Source organism: Podarcis tiliguerta, assembly GCF_965153285.1.
Source record: "Podarcis tiliguerta genome assembly, chromosome: 2".
Lineage (NCBI taxonomy): Eukaryota > Metazoa > Chordata > Lepidosauria > Squamata > Lacertidae > Podarcis > Podarcis tiliguerta.
In genome coordinates this window covers 93,569,053-93,583,620 of record NC_139535.1, presented here as the reverse complement: position 1 = coordinate 93,583,620, position 14,568 = coordinate 93,569,053, and the positions used below count along the sequence as shown (strand labels likewise).

At 46.5% G+C, this 14,568-nt stretch overlaps 1 protein-coding gene across 1 annotated transcript; it reads left to right on the top strand.

The window, feature by feature from the left end:
* Nucleotides 1-5,246: 5,246 nt before the first annotated feature.
* Nucleotides 5,247-13,078, top strand: NPTX1 (neuronal pentraxin 1). Its single transcript, XM_083427772.1, has 5 exons — nucleotides 5,247-5,799; nucleotides 6,190-6,397; nucleotides 7,424-7,668; nucleotides 8,780-8,959; nucleotides 11,234-13,078. Exons 1-5 carry the CDS (start codon nucleotides 5,287-5,289, stop codon nucleotides 11,453-11,455), a joined length of 1,368 nt encoding a protein of 455 aa, XP_083283898.1. The 5' UTR covers nucleotides 5,247-5,286; the 3' UTR covers nucleotides 11,456-13,078.
* Nucleotides 13,079-14,568: the final 1,490 nt, after the last annotated feature.

The following is a 14,568-nucleotide window of genomic DNA, read 5'->3' as shown; positions in this document are numbered from 1 at the left end:
ACAATACAGTTTTCCTGCCTAAGGTGAAGGTCAAGCTGCCCCTGCAGTCCAACATACAGAAGCAGATTGGCCTGGCAGCTGGTGCACCTGAGGGCAGCAGCCTGGTTAAGTGGGGCAGCTTAAAGCTACACATAGCTCTGGCTTCCAAGCCTTCCCTACTGCTCCCAGGTGGCCACTTCGCTCTGCCTAAAAGGAAGGTGGGCTAGGTGATAGAATCATAGAATCATAGAGTTGGAAGAGACCACAAGGGCCATCGAGTCCAACCCCCTGCCAAGCAGGAAACACCATCAGAGCACTCCTGACATATGGTTGTCAAGCCTCTGCTTAAAGACCTCCAAAGAAGGAGACTCCACCACACTCCTTGGCAGCAAATTCCACTGTCGAACAGCTCTTACTGTCAGGAAATTCTTCCTAATGTTTAGGTGGAATCTTCTTTCTTGTAGTTTGGATCCATTGCTCCGTGTCCGCTTCTCTGGAGCAGAAGAAAACAACCTTTCTCCCTCCTCTATGTGACATCCTTTTATATATTTGAACATGGCTATCATATCACCCTGGCTTTGGTGCAGGTAAGAAAGTGGGACTAAACTAGGGGTTCTTGATGGGAATGTCTTTTTCCCCAAGCCTCAAAATGGCAGCCCCCATCCAACCCCGCTTTACTACTCCAGCTTTTCCCGAGAAAGCCCTGCCCGCTGGAGCTGGAGGGGAATCTCTCAGGAAGCCGCTTTTATAAGGCAGGAGCCCAGTTATTCTCCAGGGAGCGGCGAGCTGGCGGGCCTCAGCGTTTGCACCGCAGAGCCGGCAGAACCCGCCCTGCGTGGGCTTCCGCAGCTGGCCTCGGCGGGATTACTCCAGAGTAACAGCAGCCGCACCCACCAAGGCCGTCTTATCCGAGGCGTGTGGGCGGCAAAGGAGCTTTCCTCGCCCCGCCTGACCCCGGGCGCTCTGCAAAGGGGCTAACGGGAGCCCCGCCACCACCGCGCCAGGTGACTCGGCCTCCGATGTTCAGTCCGAGGAAGGGGAAGGAAGAGGACACGGGGTGGCAGCACACGCAGCCACGCCACTCCGTTTCTTGCCTCCCCCGCTTGGAAAAACAAAAGCATGTCCGAGGCCGCCAGCCTTGGAACGTTTAGCCGCAACCGAAACTCGGAGTCGCACTGGCATAATAATCCCCAAGCAAAGAAGCGCCTGTTCTTGAGGGGCGGGGTGTGCGTCCTGCGTGGGCGGGTCGGCGGGGCAGAATTGGGGCAGGGAAGAAGGCGGTGCCACCGGATTCGACGTCATCTCCTGGGGCCTGACTTGCCCAACCTCCGCAGGCCAAATGAATGGATGGAGCTTTTCTCTCTGAGCGAGGCCCGCTAAAGAACCGAAGCAGAGGGGGAGAGGGAGGGTATGGCGCTTTGGGTTTCGAAAAACGCCAAAGGCCAACCAAAATGTCACAAATTAGTAAGCAGAGGTGGTCGTTTTTGTTTTTTAAGTCTACCATAACTACTTCTTTTTTTAAAAAACAACAACACCAGGATAGAATATTAAAGCAATCCCCCAAGCGAAGAAGCGCCTGTTTGTGTGTCCAGAAATGGAAAGAAGTCCCAGCGAAAGAAGAATGGATACAAAAACTTATGGATTATGCAGAAATGGCGAAACTTACCGGAAAAATAAAAAATAAAGAAAGCAAACTTTTTGTAAAAGAATGGAAATGGTTTATTGCATATTTACAAATATAAACAGATAAGAACATTGGCAGGATTATTGTAATAACTGCAGTGTTATAAAAAAAGGTAAAGGACCCCTGACAGTTAAGTCCAGTCGTGGACGACTCTGGGGTTGCGGCGCTCATCTCGCTTTACTGGCTGAGGGAGCCGGCGTTTGTCCGCAGACAGTTTTCCCAGGTCATGTGACCAGCATGACTAAGCCGCTTGAATAAATAAGCAAATTAAGTTAATTTGGAAATGCAGAAAGTATTAAAAATAAAATTAAGGAACCGCAGAAAGAGGAGGAAGGAAGTCGAGTTTCGAAATGTTAAAATGATTGTAAAATTATTGAAATGTATAAAACTGAAAAATCATATATAAATTAATGAGAATAAGAGTATTAAAGCAAAGCTGCCTGGAGGGGAACCTGGCTTGTTACTGAATGTGTGCTTTGGTCAGAAGTTCATTTTTGCTGCATAGTCTTCAAAAAGGAGCCAGGCATGGCTTGCAGGGGTTGTCGTGAACAGGGCCTGCCCCTTCCTCCCTGAACACTACAGCAAAGGAATGGAAACCAGAAAACCCTTACCGGTCAACACTTTGAGACTACAGAGTTGAGGCCAATGATAGTCTTGCTCGAAGTAGACCCACTGAAATTAAAGGGCTTGATGAACTCCATTACTGTAATTTCAGCGGGTATGCTCTTGAGTAAAACTTGGTTACAATCCATTTGTGTACATTATCCAGTCAGGGCAAGATTTAGGTCTGATGAGGCCCTAAGCTACTGAAGGTAATGAGGCCCTTAATATTTCCAACAACAAATTGTTGCTGTTTTTTGTGTTAAATATGTGCTATATGGTAATTTATGGACCTAACAGGTATCTAAAGCCATTTGCACATAAATAATAGGAGCCTACACAACACAAAACACTGTTGTTGTATGTAGGTTTTATTTTATTTGTTTTTTATCTTATATTTTGGAAATGTACATCCAGTTTTTTCCCCTTTAAAATTTTTTTGGGGCCCCCAAGAGAGTGGGGCCCTAAACTATAGCTTGTTTAGCTTATACATAAATCCAGCACTGTATCCAGTGCCCCTCCCCACCTTTCCCTAAAGTCTCCTCCTTTCCCTTTCTATTTGTGATTATTCTTCAGGAACACCAAGACTTCTGGACTCTGGTGTTTATTACTACTTTTAATCAACCACAACCAATGTTCTAAAAACCTGCTTGCTGCAGTTTCTCCTAGTCTAATACCCACATGCAGGCCTTTCAAGCTTGCTGTGCGAACCTTGCCCTCGTCTCCACCACCACCACTGAATTCGATAAGAGCAGCTCTGGAGGGGTAACTTTTGTCCGGGACACAACAGCAACGCGCATAGGCCCCTCCTCAGGCCTCCAGCCAGCGCTGGCGTGGCCAAGATCTCCGGGAGGGAGGAAGAGAAGGGGACATGAGGCTGAGATCGCCTCGCTCGCTTCATTCTCAGCTCCCAAAGCCCCAGAGGCGCCGCGGTGCGGGAAGGTATCCGGTGCCCTGGCAAAGGAGCAGACGATTCAGTCATTCAAGCACTCAGTCGGTGCCACTAGAAACGGGAGGAAATGAGCCGCTTCCGCTGTCTGCTCCGGAGGCGCATCCCTCGGGCGGATGCTTCTTGCGGGAAAGCATGGACTGCTTTACTGGAAGCGAATCTCCTGGCTGGGAAGAGGAGCGGCAGCAGAAGGGCCCTGAGCAAAGTATCCGGGTGTGTTTCGTTTCTTTTTCTTTCCCCGCAGGCCGCATCATCATGCTCCTGCTTGGCTGGATGGCTGCTGCGACCCAGAGCCCGTGAAATGGTCCTCCTCGGATCGGAAAAGGGGGGCAAAGAAGGAGAAATGAGAGCGAGCTTCCCGCGAGAGGCCGAGGGGAAGGCGGGCGCTGCTTCCTTGAGCAAGCGCGGCTTTGGGAACAAATCCTGCAGCAGCTGCCCGGTTTTGCTTCCCAAAACAGGGAACTTAACTCAAGCAAAAGCAGCGACCACACGAATTAGCCAAGTACAGCGGAGTTGGATTGAAAGCAGAGCTTCCTTTGTGTCAGGGCGCACAGTCGTGGGCCTCTGAGCATGAGCAAAATTCTCTCGCCACTGAGTGATCACAGAGAGGGTTTACGCTCCAGAGAAGCGAGCAGCCCGAGGAGGAAAGGATTTTAGGCCAGGGGCGATGCTTGACGCACTGGCACCTCCTTTAGGATTTAACTACTGACTAGCTGAGAAGCTGGGAAATTGAGGGGTAGGAAGGGCTGTGGAAAAGAGCTCTCACTCCCTCTTTCTAGGTACGGATGGACTCATTCAGACGTGTCACGACAGCTTCCTCTTTTCAGACGCCTGCCATAGTGACACACATGAAGAGCTGTGACACACCACAGGCTTCTGGAAGGCATGCAAGAGTTTTGCGTGTGCGTCATTGGTGCACAGATTTCCAGGGCTGGATTGCGCCTGAAAATCGTCAAGTGGCTAGACGACTCCTATCCTAAAGTAGCATCTTCCAGCGTTAAAACATAAGCACACAACCTCCAATCATCAAGGGAAGGGAGGGGGGACTTGTGGTCCTCCAGACCTTGCCGGATTACACAACACCCATACTTTTTGACCACTGGCTATGCTGACTGGGAGTACCTGAGTTGGCCTTCAGCACCACCTGGGGGCCCACAGGTTAATCCCCGCCGCCGCCAAATACAACCTTATCCTGATTATAACATAGCCGTCCCTTTCTTACACCCACTATGACTCCTTCGAAAACACAAGTACACCAGCTAGTGACTATTGCACACAAGGGTGCCAACATGAATAAAATATTGGGGGGGGGGGAGGTACACCTTGCCCCGCATAATTAATCACATGATGCGGTGCACACAGCATTTGAATGGCAATGCCCATCAACTTGGGGAGGGGGCAGTCCCGTCAATTATTTTATGGGGGGCTGGTTTCCAAAGACCGCTCAGCCCCTAGGAGTTGGCTCCTACGATTGCACACATACTACATAGGGGTTATACACACGCACGTGGACACACATTCACACACACACACACACACACACACCCCACTACCACCGCCCGGCGTTCTCTAAGCCTGCAGCCTTAAGTTTTGCTCCAGCGCGGCGCGAGCTACCGCAGACATGACCTTGCGCACCCCTTCCTGCACTTCAGCACCCTGAAGGCACACACCGCGCTTCTTCTCAGCCTCGCTGCCAGCCGGGCCGAGAAGCGCTGCCTCTCTCTGCGCCGCACACGTGCAAGCGAGCCTTACGCAGCGGCCACAGCGAAGGCTCTTCTTTCCCTGTGCTCCCTGGGCGCCCCCGCCCACCGCGGGCTCTCCCAGTCCACCGTTCCATTCGCGACGCCAAGCGAAGCGGAGGCGGCAGAGGCAATTCCCAGGCCCCCTCGGTCAATTCCATCGGGACCCCTCGCCTTCCACTTTCGGCTGCCCGGAACAGGGGAACAGGGCGCTCGCAAGGCAATTAAACAGGGATTCCACCCCATTGTGACGTCAGCGGGCTCGTAGCCCCTCCCGCGCGCTATAAAAGCAGCCCGCGTACCGCAGTCGGCTCAGCAGTTCGGCGGACAGTTCCATGGTGCTGAAAGTAACTCCAGCGTTCCGGGGCGCCGCGTCTGTTGGGAACTTTGCCCCGGCCATGTTCGCAGGGGTGCGGTGCAGCCTCGTGTTGGCCTCGTTCTTCTTTTTGAGAGGATGCGCCCAGAATTTCGGGCAGACCCGGTTTATCTGCACCTCTGTGCCGTTGGATACGGACATGTGCACTTCTTCTATGCAGAGCGGCGGCAGCACGGAAGACCTGAAGACCACCGTGCTACAGCTCCGGGAAACGGTGCTTCAGCAAAAGGAGACCATCATGAACCAAAAGGAAACCATCAGGGAACTAACCACGAAGCTGGGCAGGTGTGAGAGCCAGAGCTCGCTGGACACGGTCCCCAGTGAATCCAAAACGGGCGGGGGCTCCAGCAGGAAGCAGACCGGCTCTTCGAAAAACACCATGGGGGATCTGTCCCGGACTCCGGCTGCCGAGACCTTGACCCAACTTGGGCAAACTTTGCAGTCGCTTAAAACAAGACTAGAAACCTTGGAGGTACAACTTTCTCCTTTCTGTTTTTCCTTAGAACTAGAAAAGGAGACATGTCAGACGTGGCTTTGGGATGGCCGGCCCCTGCCGTCTTCGGTGTTGATTTAATGCTGCACGCTTTGCCCTGTTCCCGAGGTAAAATGTCTGCAGCAAAATGTGAAGTATTCTCTGCCACTTCCCCCCCGCCACCCCGCTCCACTCTCATACAGTAGGGTTCTGTGGCAATTTGGGTGCTTCCCTTTGATAAATCGGTGCTCCTTTGCTTGGAAAGCTGCCCGTGAGTTTAGCTGCCAGGGTAGCAAACATCAGGATGAGTCTGTGGTAAATAATGCTGTGGTGTTAATTTGGTTTGCAACAATCCACTTACTCTCTTTGCTTCTCCCCCACCCCGTGCAGCAATTCAGTAGGATGAATTCTTCCAGCCAGACCAATTCCCTGAAGGAGATACTCCAGAATAACATCGATGACTTAGAGAAGCAAGTCCTGTCCCGAATTAACAGCCTGGAAGAAGGCAAGTACAACCCCAAGAACGAGACTGAAGAAAGAGGAAAAATAGAAAGCACTTTAACTTCCCTTCACCAAAGGATCAGTGACCTAGAGAAAGGTAAAAAGAAGCTGAGAAAAGCTTAGATTTAAATGATCAGCATTTTGCTCCATTACACATTTAGAGGCAGCCTGAGAAAAACAGCTCACCTTCGCCCCCCCACCTTACAAAGCAGTTCTCCCCCCCCCATCTGTTTAAAAGAGATGAAGAAATGATTACTTTTCATTTAAATTATGAGCAAATGCAACTCTGATCCTCCCTGGAATTCATGGACAAAAGTGAGTGTGTCTCTGTGATTCTGTGTTTATGTGTAATGGGGAAGGACAGTAAATAGGTAATATCTTGTTCTTCCAAAGTGATATTGGTAAAGTAGGAAAGAACTACCTAATCTGTGTTAGCAAAGTATCTTTGACTCGGCACACCTATGTAGAAAAAATGCACCTTCAACTTGCTAATATAATTCATTCGTCTATATGCATTGGGGTCTACCCTCTAAGTGACCTAGGACAAGCTGTTTAACATTTTCTCCCTCCTCTAAGCAATTTGTGCATCTTAAACTTCAACAGAACCAGTAGTTGTGTCCAGACAAATACTCTGCTCCTTTCCTTTTTTTGTGTTCATTAGCGCTTTTTAGCTTTGTGGTAAAAAATAAATAAGGGGGGGGGGGAGAGGAAAGGAGAGAAAAGACCCTATTCCCCAAGCGCTGTCCATGTGACTAGGATTAGAGTGCCGAAATGTGCTGGAGGGATTTAAACAGTGCCATCTTAAGGCTCATTATATAATGAAGAGCGAGAGACAGACAGATAGACAGACAGACAGACAGACAGACACAGACAATTCTATGCAAAATTCCACTGAAGGAGACTCAAGACCTTCCTGTACATTTTAGAATTACATCTATGCTATTATTCAAATAGGAGCAGCCTATTTCATGTGCAATCCTATTGCACAGCACAATCCTATGCATGTCTACTCAGAAGTAAGCCCCACTGAGTTCAATGGAACTTACTCCCAGGTAAGTGCATATGATTGCAGCCTCAGTACCCTTCAAGACCTCTGACAAACACCCTCTCTATCTTCCCTCAGGCCAGAAAGACAATCGGCCAACAGATAAGTTTCAGCTGACTTTCCCCTTGAGAACCAACTATATGTATGCCAAGGTGAAGAAAAGCCTGCCAGAGATGTACGCCTTTACTATTTGCATGTGGATAAAATCGAATGCCTCCCCAGGTGTGGGCACACCCTTCTCTTATGCAGTACCTGGGCAAGCCAATGAGCTAGTGCTTATTGAGTGGGGCAATAATCCCATGGAGATCCTTATCAATGATAAGGTAAGTGACCAGTGTTCTAATCCTTTAATTGCCATGGCATGATCTGAAGAGTAAGGAGGGGAGAAATGTATTAATTATTAAAACAAGTGGCAACAAAACCAGCATTTAACATAATGGCTAAATAATGAAAACTCTGCACCCTTTCTGCAAACACCTTGTAGCATCTTTTGCACATGGTGAGTATGTATTTGCAAACCACTGGTGCTGGTTGATACTGCAGCCAGCAGTATTGGAATTCAGCAGCTTTGCTTTCAAAGTGAAAACAAAGGAAGTGAATTAAAGCCCCCCCCCCAGGCTCCAACCCCCTTTTCTGGAGCAACTTAAATAAAGACACCCAGGGATATCTGGAAAAAAAAGGAAAAGAATTGGAGGAGCTTATATTTAGCTTGCCCTCCAGAGAAATAAGTGATTTTTTAGAAGCCCCAGTTCCCCAATCCCTTCTCCAAAATTTAAGGTCATTATATAGCACTGTGTATGTTACCAGGCAGACATTCAATATTTTTAATCTTGTGGCTGAAAATGAAATACAAATGCCATTAAAGAACAACCTTTATATATGCACAGTATTATTATTATTATTATTAGTTAAAAACCCTAGCTTGTGTGACAGCACCTCCACATTTTGACATGTGTGCTCGCTCCTTTTGTGTTACATTTTTCAATGGGCATACCATCCCAAGATATATTCCAGCACAAAGAGATATCTTTCTTGAGGTTTTCGGGGGGAAAGAAAATGAAGAACCCAACAAAAGTGCCCTAGTGTTTTCCGAAAGATAAAATAATAGCAATGTCATTTTAGAATCCTACTAATTCAAGTTAGGGTCAGAAAACCTGATCCTGTGTCCTTGAAGTTAAAATAAACATTGTCATTATCTCCACTTACTGGAGTTTTTAGAATCTAGAATGTTTGCCACCCCATCAAATCTTCATCTATCAATGGGAATCAGAAGGTTCTGTAGTTCATGTGAAAATTGAATGTTTCTCTGGTATTACATAACAGGGCAGGTTCGGGAAGACCACCAGCTTGGTGAAATCTCTAGTACTGTACAGTTCATACTTTTGCTGTTATAGGGCATGCCTGACTGCAGCAATCTCCCTCTTCTCTCACCAGGTAGCAAAGCTTCCTTTTGTCATTAACGATGGGAAATGGCACCATATCTGCATCACATGGACAACCCGGGATGGTGTCTGGGAGGCTTATCAAGATGGCACACAACGAGGCAATGGGGAAAACCTGGCCCCTTATCATCCTATCAAGCCTCAAGGGGTCCTTGTTTTGGGACAGGAACAGGTAAGGTAGCATGGTGGCAGCGGAGAAGGAAGGGGTGGCTACTGGAATTTATCCATGGTCTGTACAAGGTTTGCAGCAATTTGATTAGAAAGACGGGTAGAGAAGGTGCTTAAGCATTATAGTTAAAACCTGCAGATTGTGCTGCTCTGGATTAGTAGACCTAGGTATTCCTTGGAACGCAGGAAGCAGCCAGAGTCAGACCATTGGGTCCATCTGGCTCTTGATTTTCAGCACTGGCTGGAAACTGCTTTGCAGGGTTTTGAGCAGGGATCTCTCCCAGCCATACCAGGAAATGCTGGGGACTGCAGCTTCACATGCTACATAGGAGAATCTGCCCTGTATTCCAGATGCCTGTTCAGCAGGTCTCATCATGCATATGCCGGGGTCTCCAGTGCCAATGTACCATGATTATGTCAACCTGCCACACTGGTGTTCCATACCTTCTGAACCTACAGCATAAGGTTTACTGCAGCAATCATTTCATAGGTTGCCTGTCAGAGCCAGCATTTAGTGCATTTGTTAGATGAATGCAAAGTGGTTCCACCACGGGCATGACAGGAAATTTGCCTCTTAAAAACAACAACTGTGGCAAAATTTGATGAAGTTTCTTAGGCATCAGATAAGAACAGAAGGGAATTAAAGAGAGGGAGGGATAAGGGGGGGGGGAGAGACCAAATGGTATGGGGGTGGTGGTGAGAGATTTCTAAAATGAGTAGGAGACACAGAAAATCACCAATCTGTTCCCTTTAGTCATGCACATTAAAGAACAATTGAACCATGGGTAGCCAACATGGTGTCCCCACACATATTGCTGGATTTCAGTGCCCATAATCCCTGACCATTGGTCATGCTGGCTGGAGCTGATAGGAATTGGAGTTTAGCAACATTTGGAGTGCACCACATTAGCTACCCCGTGAACTACACACATGTTTGCATACACAACCACTCATAATTTTAAAGGAATGGGGATTGACATTCCCATGGAACAAGTGGGATCTTCAGGCCACATAATTTTGACAGTGGTAGTCTAACATCTGTGCTGCCTAACATCTACACCTGCACATGGATACACACACACACACACACACACACACACGTTATAATTCGAATTTTACAGGGTGATATGCAAGTCCTGGAAAGGGTCCTGTCCTTGTTGCTTCTATGTCTAAAGCTAACCAACTATTTCACACTGAATTACACACCACAGGGCTTCTAAATTTCCTTCCTGCATTTCTCATAAAAACAAGCAGTTATTTTCCCCATCACTTATCGCACAAGCGACATAGATCAACTCTGCCTGCCAGTTACACAACATGCTCACTCAGATACATTGCCATAGTCAGAAAGCGAAAGTCATGGTATCCAATTATTCTGGTGCAGGCTTTCAGTTTTTTAAAAAATATTTTCACATCCACAAAAGTCTCAAGATGGAGGATCATAGCAAATCACCACGGACCATTTCTTTAAGGCTGCTTGTCTTCTTCCTCTCTCAAAACAACATGTGAGGCCTTCATTTACATGTGCATACAAATTTACATTAAAAAATAAATAAATCTGTACTGCCATTCAAAATTCTCAGAGTGCCTTACACAGAATGAAAGGAGAATAGAAACACTGCAAAATTTAACACTACTAATTAGAGACAGAGTTATCCAGTACTGTAAAGGTAAAACTAGAAGGTCTTTTCCTAGCACCTAGAAGAAAGCTGAGCAGGCTGCAGGCAAGTCTCCTCAGGGAACAACTTCCATCTCCATCCTTCTCCCTTCCAGGCATACTGGCACTGCTGGAACCAGGGGCCTAAGTTTCTATTTTTGGAAGTTCCATCCATGGAAGATGCACTTAAAAGGTTGCACGTCGCATCCTCCTTATTGAACTTCTCTGTTGCAGTTTATTCCTGCTGACCTTTGCATGCTGCCATGAAAGCTTTCTGGCTCATTTCAAGTGTTTACTCTGTCAAGACTGTAGGATTCCCAGTGTTGACTTACCTCTTGGGTCTTCTTTTTTTTAATATAAAATTTTACAATGTGCATGCCATCCTAATATATATTCCAGCACAAAGAGTTATCCTTCTTGGGGTTTTCAGGGAAAAAGAAAATGACGAACCCAACAAAAATGCCCTAGAGTTTTCCAAAATGTAAAATAATAGAGATGCCATTTTAGAATCCTACTAATTCAAGTTAGGGTCAGAAAACTAACTTTTAGATAAGGATATATATTGCGTATTTCCAGGGTGAGATGTTTTCAAATCTTTTATCTTCAATTTCTCTCTTCAAGGACACACTTGGAGGTGGATTTGATGCCACCCAGGCATTTGTGGGAGAACTAGCCCACTTCAACATCTGGGATCGGAAGCTCACCCCAGGGGAGATCTACAACCTGGCCACGTGCAGCACCAAAGCCCTGTCTGGTAGTGTCATAGCCTGGTCCGAGACCAACATTGATATTTATGGTGGAGCCACCAAATGGACATTTGAAGCCTGCCGTCAGATCAACTAAAAAATGCTGCTCTTCCCCGCCCTTCCCATTCCAAATCCATTTAACCCTTGGTTAACAGACATTCTCCTCACCCAGGAATGAATTATGGACAAATCTATTTCCTTTCTCTCTTCTGTCTTTCTTTTAAAAATTATCTTCTTTATTTGTTCTAAAGAATCAATCATATATATATTTTTTAATCTAGGAGACTTGGAGTTTTTCAGTCAACTCTAAGGCAACCTGGGACTTTGCAACCTTACAATTTTGAAGAGAGGGTTCATTGTCCCCCACCCCACCCTCTCTCACTCTTTTGTCCCTTTCTCCTTTGGATCGAGACTTTATTATCTTTTTTCCATTTTGCTTTATGAAGTCTCGTCATGAATGGTCTGATTTTTCTGGCTTGCCAACTTTGTTTCAATGCCTGAGTGCCTTTGGGCTGGTGCGACTCTTTCAGCACATTTGTCTTCATTTGCATATACTTTTTAAAGGATATCTCTATATTCCTACTCTACTCTATGTCTTTTAAGCAGCCAGTCACCTGTGGGCAGATATTTATTTTTTATTACGAATTATTCTCTGAGTGATAGGAGGATAAACGCTTTTTGAGAGACGCATGATGGTGGCTTGACTAGGAGATTTGAGGGGTGGTGGGGGGGGGTAGGACTGTTCTCTGAAATTCTTCAGGTCTCTCATTGCACCCCCACCAATTGTGTAAACCTCTGGCTATGGCCGGAGCAAACAGAGCCATCTTTGCCCCCCAAGGGTACATGTGAGACTCAGGAGCATTGCCAGCTCAAGGATCCTAGACGACTTGTCCAGATCCTTGGTCTTTTGTAGGAGCAACTGGCTCCTACCTATTTTAATGGAGCTGCAGAGCAGCTCCCTTCCCTTGTCTGCCTTCATTTTGCTGTACAGCCTAAAGGATCTGCCTCTGTTAGCCATCACAAAGCCTATGCGTAGTCCAGAAAACCTTCCTTCCACAGGCATTGATTACTGCTTCTCCCAAAACTCTGTGACCCAAAGATGGCAGAAAATCACCCGGTCCATCCCCTTACCTCTCCCTTCCTGTTTCCACAGCAGGCTCCTACTTGCCTTCCCCTCCAAAGGTAATGCACCCTGGGCCTTTCCCAAGAATACTTGGCTTGAAGATGGGACTATTTTCTTATGACTTTATGAGGCATTCCCAAACCCTTACCAATGCTCCTTTACTCTCACTAAGAGCCATAAACCTGAAGGGCTGGGGTAGGGGGGAGTTTTAGTGGTAGTCGGATGCAAAGCATGTGGTTGCAGTCCGATTTCCATGGCCATACTGCTGAGCTGAGATTTTTGCCTTTTAAATACAAATTGGGTTCACTGCAGGTGGCAGGATATATAGCGCAAGGAGCCTTGCCTGCCCTGTGCTTATTGGACCCAATGAGATTTGAGGTATACTTCACTTTCATAAAGGTTCATAGCTCTTCCTTTGTGAAAGGAATAAGGAACTGCTTGAGAGAGGTTTTAAGCAAATGTGTCAAGAAACTGAATAAAGGGCAAATCCTGGTTTTGCTCCAAAGCCCCAGGGAATTAAGAAGAGGCTGTGTCCTCTCCATGCATCTGTTTTGCCCAATAACCAGAAACAGAGCCTGCACTATGTTTTGTTTTGTTTTTTTAAAAAGAACAGCACAAGGGATACCGAACAGACTGTATGTCGAGCCTTCAGATAAACCTCTGCAAAAAGGCAAAATGTGCGTTTCTTATCGTGCTATAGACGGAGCTGTTTGCATCCTGAAGGGCACCAACTATTTTAGGAGGCTGGGAAGGTGTAGCGGTTGGCCTTTCTTGCAAGGATTGTGTTTTGGTTAGATAAGAGTGCCTATTTTACCACCTTTAGTGACAATGGGTTGCATAGTGCTCTTTATAGATTCCGTCCTAGTTTATGGTACCCTTAGATTTCCTGCAGGCTTATAGGGAAGGCAAGGGGTGTACTGTCGTTTCTTGCATGTTTTCAGTAGGTGCCTCAATCGTGTTTTACCTGGTCTAATGCTTGCCTGCTTGCATGGGCTAATGCAGAGCTGTGGGGGGTTTGCTGAGTGATAGTTCATGCTTTAAAAACAATTCAAAAACTAAAGTCATCCAAGCACGATAGTATAGGTCAGGCATGGCTGGAAAAAGGTGGCTAATGATACAGCATTCTTCCCCATGATAAACAGCACTACACGTTTTTCTATTAAAAAAGAGAAGAAGAGCCACCAGTTAAAATATTGGTAACTTTAAAAGAAATCAATCCATGGGAACTGCTCCACTCAGCTTTGTCTTTTCCTATAAGTCCTGGAGAAGCCAGAGCTCTTAATCCAGTAGTTGTGCTGTCCTAAAAAAGCAGCTATAGGAGCTGTTCTTTAAGCATTTCTGCGGTGCAACGTACACTGTGCTGCTGAATCAGTCCTGTTGATGCTTACCAACCTGGATGTACTTGGAGCTGTCCCTTCAGCACCACCATGGGTGGGTATTTTCCATGCCAGACTCCCTGGGAGCTGTCCGTTCAGCACCAAGGCTTCTCTAGCGAGCACAGAATAAATAGCTGATCCAGCCAAACTCAAGCCTACTGCTTAATACGATTGATGTCCCCTCTTGCACTGAATAATACATGCCTCTCTCAGGTAATGCCCTTTTATAAAAACATACATACAAGTAAAGAGCACTGCACAGGCAGTGCATGTGTTTGCCTAAAGACTGTCTGACAGTTCCCAAAGGCCTCCTTCTAAAGGAGGTGTTTTCACTGGCCATTTACACAGGTGTAGTTCCACTGACGAATATAAGGTCACACCAGTTTAGGTAATCAGCGAAGCATTCTCCGGCAAGTGTTCCTAAACATGGGTAACTTAGAAGTCCTATTCACTTCCCTAGGACTTAACTTACAATCAGTGTATAGAAATCACAGCTCAAATGTGATATTAGTTGAATCAGCATTTTCTCTCCCTTGAAGGGTTAGCTACTCTTTGAAATGTCAAGCCTTTCTGCTTTTGTAAAACAAAATACACACAAATTATTTCTCTTGTTGTAAAAGGAGTTTACTACCAAGAAAGGTATTTTTATTAGAAAAGAATATATGTAGAAAAACAGGTATTCCCTGACAAAAATACTTTTGAGCTACAGAT

What these genes read in the sequence shown, in the direction of transcription:
- NPTX1 (XM_083427772.1), top strand. Translation starts at nt 5,287, where the DNA reads ATGGTGCTGAAAGTAACTCCAGCGTTCCGGGGCGCCGCGTCTGTTGGG. An exon ending in GATCAGTGACCTAGAGAAAG is followed by an intron (nt 6,398 to 7,423) that starts GTAAAAAGAAGC and finishes ATCTTCCCTCAG; the next exon opens with GCCAGAAAGACAATCGGCCA. An exon ending in TTGTTTTGGGACAGGAACAG is followed by an intron (nt 8,960 to 11,233) that starts GTAAGGTAGCAT and finishes TCTCTCTTCAAG; the next exon opens with GACACACTTGGAGGTGGATT.